At 38.7% G+C, this 8,134-nt stretch overlaps 1 protein-coding gene across 2 annotated transcripts in view; it reads right to left on the bottom strand.

Moving 5' to 3' along the window:
- Positions 1 to 70: 70 nt before the first annotated feature.
- The window catches only part of LOC109077059 (gamma-aminobutyric acid receptor subunit rho-3-like), a 16,049-nt gene continuing 7,985 nt past the window's right edge, over positions 71 to 8,134 (bottom strand). For both annotated transcript variants that reach the window (XM_042752463.1, XM_042752462.1), the window contains exons 2-9: positions 6,985 to 7,097; positions 4,222 to 4,289; positions 3,654 to 3,877; positions 3,494 to 3,576; positions 2,245 to 2,382; positions 2,010 to 2,162; positions 919 to 1,112; positions 71 to 378 (exon numbers count right to left, since the gene is read on the bottom strand). In XM_042752463.1, the coding sequence (XP_042608397.1) occupies positions 79 to 378; positions 919 to 1,112; positions 2,010 to 2,162; positions 2,245 to 2,382; positions 3,494 to 3,576; positions 3,654 to 3,877; positions 4,222 to 4,289; positions 6,985 to 7,003 (1,179 nt within the window). In that variant the 5' untranslated portion in view covers positions 7,004 to 7,097 and the 3' untranslated portion in view covers positions 71 to 78. The remainder of the gene's footprint in view (positions 379 to 918; positions 1,113 to 2,009; positions 2,163 to 2,244; positions 2,383 to 3,493; positions 3,577 to 3,653; positions 3,878 to 4,221; positions 4,290 to 6,984; positions 7,098 to 8,134) is intronic.

The following is an 8,134-nucleotide window of genomic DNA, read 5'->3' as shown; positions in this document are numbered from 1 at the left end:
TCACATTCAAGCAATCAAGATTATGAGAGTCTTATAAACTCCGAGCAGGCCAGTTTTCTGGATGAAGTTCTCTCTTGCTTAGGAGTAGATGCTCCAGTAGATGATATTGAAGAGAAAGTATGCCAAAGGAAAGAATATTCTGGAATAGGAGTCGATCTTGTAACTGTTACTCATGATATGGTTGACGCTTTGGCGGATAGAACGCCGCCGACGGAGGCGCGTGCCCAGGACGGGAGGGAGGTCAGGCGTTGTGGAGTTCTTGGAGGACACACATGGGTCTGTGTTTAGGTCAGACAAAGGAAATGTGCTGAGCTCTATGTCCTGGTCATGGAAACAGCCATCGAACGCCATGGCTTGAGATGCATCGTATCCTGAGAGCTGTAGGAAACACAAACAATTCACTTTTTCTGGAATTTATGTGGTAAGATTATTTAAAGTACAATATATTGGACATTAAAGAAATAGTGCACAAAGTTAAATTCTCTTGCTCTAAATTAAAAAATAATGCCTATGGCAGAGGTTTGATGATCAAGGTTCACTGATATTTGATGTTATTGAGGTCCACAAGGGCCATATTTGATCTGAGATCAACAATGGACATATTAATTATCTAGATCAAGATTACCCATGAATAATCAGACAGGTATCATATAGGTTAAGAATGACATAGCACATTAACAATATGGAATTCTTTTTTTTGTTTTTTGTCTATTTAGAAGTTAACTGAGAATATAAATAGATCTGGTTTAAAAAGCATTTTTATTGAGCTGTTACAATATTTGATCAACAGGGGGCGACATTTAAAAAAAAATCTTGGAATGTAGAGAAAGTGCGTCATAACACTGAAAATACTGAAAATTTGTATCAAGTTTAGAGTGAAAGAATTAAGAATCTTAGGATATTTAAGAGAATGTTGACCTTCAGTTGCTTGAGTTTCTTCATTTCCTCCTTAGTAGTGAAGTAGTTGACGGCTGCGTACTCGATGACGGACAGAAACACAAACAGGAAGCTGGTCCACAAATAGATGTCCACCGCTTTCACATATGATACCTGAGGCATGGACGCTGACACTCCCGTAATTATGGTGGACATAGTCAACACTGTAGTGATGCCTGGATTGAACACACATGCAGAGAGACACACTGAATATACTCTGATGCAATCATATTGATCATTGTTCAGCTAACTGAAATCCAGTTCGGAGGTTGAACTCTAGTCATTTCAATAAGAATCCACAAAACTGGGAATTTTTCGATAGGGCAAAAGATTTCCACACAGATTTCGCCATGGGTTCTTTTGGTTACGTTGAACAGAACGATGCTTGAAAGTGACTTCTGCGTGAGCTAGGCTTTTAAACATCATTACACAGTTGGCACTAGACAACAGACATTTTAGCCCAAGAAATTTGGCTAATGTGACCACACTTTTAGATCAATTTACAATGTTACAAAATGCAGTGCTGTCTAGATCAACATACTTGTTGATTCTTCCCAACCAATCAGATGTCAGGACTAGGCTAGGGCGACCAGTATAAAAGAAAAAAATTGTGAAACAATCACTAAAAATCACAGCTAATCAGAACACATTTTGCAGGATTTTGGACCAATGAGATTTCATAATGGGTGGAGCTACAATGTGAAGCCGCATAAATAGGCCATGTTCACACAGCAGCAAATTATGCAAATCAGTGCTGTTTTTGTGTGAAAAATATGGTCGCACTCACACATACAGTAGTTTGATTATAAATGAGAGTGACAAATGCATTTTCTGTTGATGTTAAACCAGGACCATGTCCTACTAGGCTAAATCACATTTGTGCAGGCTTGTTTCTTATCGTCTTCAGAAAAACATTATGACTTTTTTAAGCAACGAGACACCCAAGCAACCTAAATCTACACCACACAGGGCTGCAATCCAACAACATTAAAATAAAGCTTCCAAAAGAGGGGTTTCACATAGATACACTAGAAGAACCATTTTTTGCATGCGTGTGGATAGGTGTTACGCACCAAGCGAGACACGGGCCGGTACTGCTCGCCTGTCGATCCAAAAAGACACCCAGGACAGCACAACCATCAGCATAGTAGGAAAATATGTTTGCAGCATAAAGAAGAATATGTGTCTTCTGAGGATGAAGTTGATGTAGAGCCTATTGTACCAGCCTGACAGAAACCAAACAGGACAAGAGATAAGATTTGTCATAGCATGAAAACACAGAAGGAGAGAGAGAAAAGCGTGCCGTACCCGTGCTGCTGTACAGTGCCAGACCATGTGAGGGGTGAAACTCTTCAATGAAGTACTGAGAGAGAGCAATCTCATCTGTCCTCAAAGAGTCATTGCCATTTTTCCAGTACAACATGAGGTCGCTCTCAGCATATGCATCTGAATGGGATACAGGAGAGAAGCTAAAAGATAAAGAAAACAGGCAAAAGAAAGTGTGCCTGTTCAAGTCATGTTTATATAAATTGACTATTTAAAGTGTGCTATTATGGCACCATTTTATTAAATGGTTCTGGATTCAAACAGCATTTGTGGCATAATGTTGGTTCCTGGAGAAAATAATTTCAAATCAAACCACATCTGATTCAAAATAGGCAGTTGTAGCAAAGCACATACAATAAAATTAAATAGGTCCATGTACTCCATGGGTTTAAAAGTAGCCTGGATAAATATAGCTATTTTTAGATGTAATTTTAAAACACTAGCATTTGCTTTAGTAAGGAACAGTGTTGTCATGAACTAAAACTACTGAATATAATGGCAAAAGCACATACAATTAATAAAACTAAAATGTAAAAAATGAAAACCAAAAATTAAATAAAAGCTAATTCCACATATTTATAAATATAATAATAGTACATAAAAAATACTAAAATAACACTAAGTAACACCCTCTTTTAATGATTTAATTGATTTCCAGTTTGCATTTTTCTTGATAAATATCCTGTTTCACTCAGTTTTATCTCACATTATGAGAAGAAATAGGTTGCAAATAGCAACTCACAATGACTTTACTGCAATTATGGTTATCATCTTGTAAATTTGTAAAGTTATAAATCACCATTCTTTGAGCGGAACTACCTTTTTCTAGGCAAATAAACATCTAATTATTTAATAAAAATATCATTAAAAGTGAAAGGTTGCTGGGTTTACAGGCTTCACATGACAGAATTTCAAAAAACTTTTCACAGAAAAGGTCAGGAAGCACTTGTCTCATGCTAAAATACTGTATGTAACATGCTGCTATACTTTCGCAACAGTGCATATTCAAACATTTATTTCATTACTTCATATACTTGCATTGTAAGCACCTTTCCATTACCATTATTTTATTGTCTAAATGGTGTCAAAAAGCTGCAAGTTCCTTTAATAAAATGATCCACATTTGCCACATTTTCCCAACCTGTAAAATATCAGCTATAAAAGAAACAATTTAGTTGGGACTCAATAAAAATTACACTAGAACTGAAGATGTTTCTAGGTGGACACGCACAGCTCTCCAATTCCAGGGAACAGTTTTGAGAGTCCAATGGGAATCTGCTGAAGTCCATTGAACACAGAGAAGTAACTGTAATCCTGCAATAAAGAGAATATTCCATTATTAAAACATTACATATGAAGGAAATGAATCATCAGTGGTTGCAGGCATCTACCTGACGCTGTAAAGGATGTTGCCGTCTGGGTAAACTCTCAGCATTATGTTCTCCATGGTGGTATCATGGATGAAGGAGCGCTTGGAATGGACAAAAAAGACATCAGGCTTCCAGATCTTCTTTACCAGCCGGCCGTCAAATGTGCTGCTCAGATTGTTACTGGAGGGAAAAGCCAACCGTTCATCCTTCCAATAATGCCTCAGGTACAGGGTCATCGTGAAGTCCTGGAAGAGACCTTTAGATTTTACTGACCTTATAGATAAACATGACAACTTATTAAGGGCAACAGTGAAGAGCAGTTACTGGCATTTTGATGCAAAAAAAAAATTGTTTTGACATATATCAGGAAGATCTTTTATATAGCTGAGATTTAAGGCCTGCTTTTAGAAGACCAACATTTTTTTTTAATTTTGTGCTGAGAACTGGTTTGTATTCAGATTATTGAAATAATCTCACAATGTCTTAATTCCAAGTATTTAGTCAATATATACTAAGAATCATTAATGGAACTGTTAAAGAAACCAGAACCATCATGCTATTTATATAAAAAGAGAATGTGGACTTTTACCATGTTTACTTCAGAGATGCTGTCTATACTTTCCACCTGCACATCAATGCCCACAGGGATGGCAGAACCTACAGAACAGAATACACAATCCATATGCATGCAGGACAACAGCAATGCCTTTGAAATCAGCTTAGAGAGAAACTGCCTCTGTTGCTCCTACAGAGAGAGCATATGGAGCCCAAAATGTTACTCTAATCCTATTTGTCCCATCATTAATTAACAGTGGTCCACTGAATGGACAGCATTCAAAGCCTGGTTCCACTTCTCAATCCTCGTCAATCATGTAAAAGAAAGCCTAATCACCAATAAAGTACTGCCGTATCTAAATCTTATCTATCCCTTGCTCCGCATCTTCTTTACAGTTAAAGCACTGGCAGATTAGAGCACTGCTGGTTGAAAGGAAGTGACACAATGATTTATGCTTATGCACCAGTGAACCATGTATGGTGTAATTTGCCATTGATATTTGTCATTTATGTGCTTGCATGCATTTATAAATGTTTAAAGTTCAATCTGCTGTTAAATACTATTTAGGGGTGAGACCTGACTGAGGATTCCACTTCAGAGGCCCTTTTGAAAAAGAGGTTTGCTGAGTTGTATTAAACTTCAAATCTTATATTTCATAAAAAAAAAAAAACATTGTAATTGCAAATAATACTAATACTACAATTGCACTTACATATTGTAAGTGTGTCTAGTTCAACCAAAAATGAAATATACTCAAGCCATCCTACTGTAGGTGTATATGATTTTCTTCTTTCAGACGAATACAATCGAGTTGTATTAAAAAATGTCCTGGCTCTTTCAAGCTTTAATGGTATTTTTTTACACAAAAAAATGGCAGATTTTTAAGCAAAATAAAGTGCATCCATCCATCATAAAAAGTACTCCACACAGCTCCGGGGGTTAATAAAGGCCTTCTGAAGCAAAGCGATGCATTTGTGCAAGAAAAGTTTCAGTTCTTTAAAACTTTATTAACTGTAATCTCTAACTTCCACTAACTGTCATACGCACATTCACAAGAGAGAGGCATTTCAGCAGATGATGTAGGCATAGCATAAGCTACGTGAGAATATACTAGTCTCGTAAGAACCAAGTTTTGTTTACAGCAAAGGAAAACCAGTCTCCTCTTGGTGTCAGACTCTGTTCTGTGTTTTGGTTGCGTTTTGTTCCCCATGTGTCTTCCCACCACCCTGTCATGTGTATACATAGTATCCCTGTGTTTAGTCCAGCGTCTGGTATTGTACATGTCTACCCTTGTTACATGTGTTTTCCTTTGATCCCTGGATGGCATTAAAACTTATTGGTTGAATTCTACTCACTCCAGTGCCAGCTCCTCAAAAGCGCTTTGCTGTGTCTGCTCCTCCAGAGCACCCAACAGTGCCAGCACCACTTAAGCGCATCCCCGATCCCCAGTTCAGCCCAGGAAGGGCTCCCGTTCCAGAGTATAGCCCACAGAGGGCTCCCGATCCCCTGTTAAGCCCAGGGAGGGCTCCCGGCCCCAAGTTCAGACCTGTAAGTCCCCCAAGTATTTTTTGCCGGGGGGTAGTAGGGATCCAGCCATAGAGGCAGGCTGCTTTGCCATGGCCTCCCGAGTCTCCTGATACGCCATGGTGCTCCAAACTGTCCTGTGTCTGTCCTGAAGGACCTCCAGAGTGCCCTATCCCCCCTCCCCATTTGATGTTATATGGTATGAGGACACACCTTCCGGAAGGGGGCGTTATGTCAGACTATGTTCTGTGTTTTGGTTGTGTTTTGTTCCCCATGTGCTCTGTGACCTAGTTACTGTCTCCCTCATCATTGATTTGATCCCAGGTGTGTTTAGTCTTCCCATCACCCTGTGTATAAATAGTGTTCCCTGTGTTTAGTCCAGCGTCTAGTATTGTACATGTCTACCTTTGTTACGTGTGTTTTCCGTGTTCCCTGGATGGCATTAAAACTTATTGGTTTGAATTCTACTCCTCGTCTCTTCGCTCCTCCGTCTCCATGCTCCAAACAGTAGCATACCCATGACACTTGGCTTATATCGTGGTCCTCCAAAATGTTGGAGAAACCTTATTAGTTTCTTTATAAATCTTAATTTTGTACTTCTGATTCGTGACTGGTGTTTTGCTCTCCTCTGTGCTTCCACATTCGTCACTTTTAATTGGACCTTACATACCTACATCATTTGCCAAGAACGTCACTCTCTCGTGAGTGCACGTACGACAGTAAGCAGATTACGTTTTTTTCAGTTTTCTTAATCTCGACCCCCATTCACTGCCATTAAAGCTTGGAAGGTTTGGAACTCTGATTGTATTTGTCTGAAAGAAGAAAGTCATATACATCTAGGATGGTTTGAGGATTAGTAAATCATAGGGTAATTTTCACTTTTGGCTGAACTATCCCTTTAAGTATTCAAATATGTGTGAAAATGGTCTATGAGTAGCATCTTGCACTTTTCCATCTGTTTTACTAGGTCTGGGATGTAATCCAGATTATTGTCCACCAAAGTACATCTGTTTCCTCAACACCCATTGTCTAATTTGTGTTTGGCACAATGTGGGTCACATTTGAATTTAGGACCACTCGCCCTGTCACAGTCAACTCTGGCCGCTTTTCTCCCGAGCAGAGAGATGGCAACATCCACCTCGCTCTGCCGTCTGACACAGTGAAATGGAAAAGTCCATTTCTAATCAGGTTTATAAAAAGAACACTCTAATTGAGATTTTTAGGATCCAGATAAAAATTGATAATTGGAGCAAATAAACAGTGATTCCTGACCTCCGAATCCAGGCCTCATGGCAAAGTCGTGGTCTTCAATTCTTAGCAGCTTTTCAGTTTTGATCAGGAGGGACTTAGTGCTGTCCTTTCTCTTTAATTTGTAGTCAATCCGTCTGAAAAATGAGAAAAAAAAGGGTCATGAGAAAAACACACACAGGCTGTTATTGCACTCTCCACCTTCACATCCATGCCCACATAGCGGGAATGTTGTCCGGGGGTTGGACCCTTGCATTACAGAGAACTAAAACCTGTTTTAATCATTTGCCAACCTGTTTTCATGTCAGAACGTTACCCTAAACATCTGCCTCAGTGCTCCAGCATCTGTAATATGAAAATAATTACTCAGCCATTACAGGAATGATTTATAAAAACAGCTTGTCGTACAACAGCAGTTGTGTGTGCCAGATTGTGAAAATGAGCTATGGTTTGGAGCGGTTCCAGAAGCCTCCTGAGCAAGCCGTTCTCTGAGTCCTGAGAGATGAGACATAAAATATGCCAAAAACACGGCATTAACTAGTGAAGGTCAGTAGTAGACATACAATGTTTCAACTAACATAGTTTTTCTGTCTGCATGCTTTAATTGAAACCCCAGATATACTGTCAATCATGCTGTGCCCATTACACGGCAAAGTTAATTGCACACCGAAGTGCAATTACAAAATTAAACCTCAAACTGAATACAGAACCACACAAACACTAATGACTGTGTGATGGATTCATTACGCAATCATGTTAACAAAAACACAACAGAGAACTAATGACAATGCATGCTGCTGTACCCTGCTGGGATTATCTGAAAAAATACAAAAAAATTAATACATATAAATATAGTTAAACAACTGTGTTTTACCTTATTAATTTCTTTCTAAAAACAATTCACCATGATAAAGCTTTTATAAATACTCAATGCAGTGTCACATTATGCATTAACAAAAATTACCTCGAAAACCTGGCTGACACTGTAAAAAAGGCTTTTTAGGAAACAGAAGGCGTGATTTTAATGCCAAACAGCAGTTTGGCTGCTCTCCATCCTCCACTATGAAAGCAAAAATCAGATGATGACACCAGGATGGTTTTAATTACAGAATGAAAGAATATTCTCACTCCTGAGGTTGTGTAACTCATTACTCTGTAGTAATATACAACCACC

Source organism: Cyprinus carpio, chromosome B24 (assembly GCF_018340385.1).
Source record: "Cyprinus carpio isolate SPL01 chromosome B24, ASM1834038v1, whole genome shotgun sequence".
NCBI lineage: Eukaryota > Metazoa > Chordata > Actinopteri > Cypriniformes > Cyprinidae > Cyprinus > Cyprinus carpio.
The sequence above is the reverse complement of the archived record's forward strand: the minus strand, read 5'-3'. Positions and strand labels throughout refer to the sequence as shown.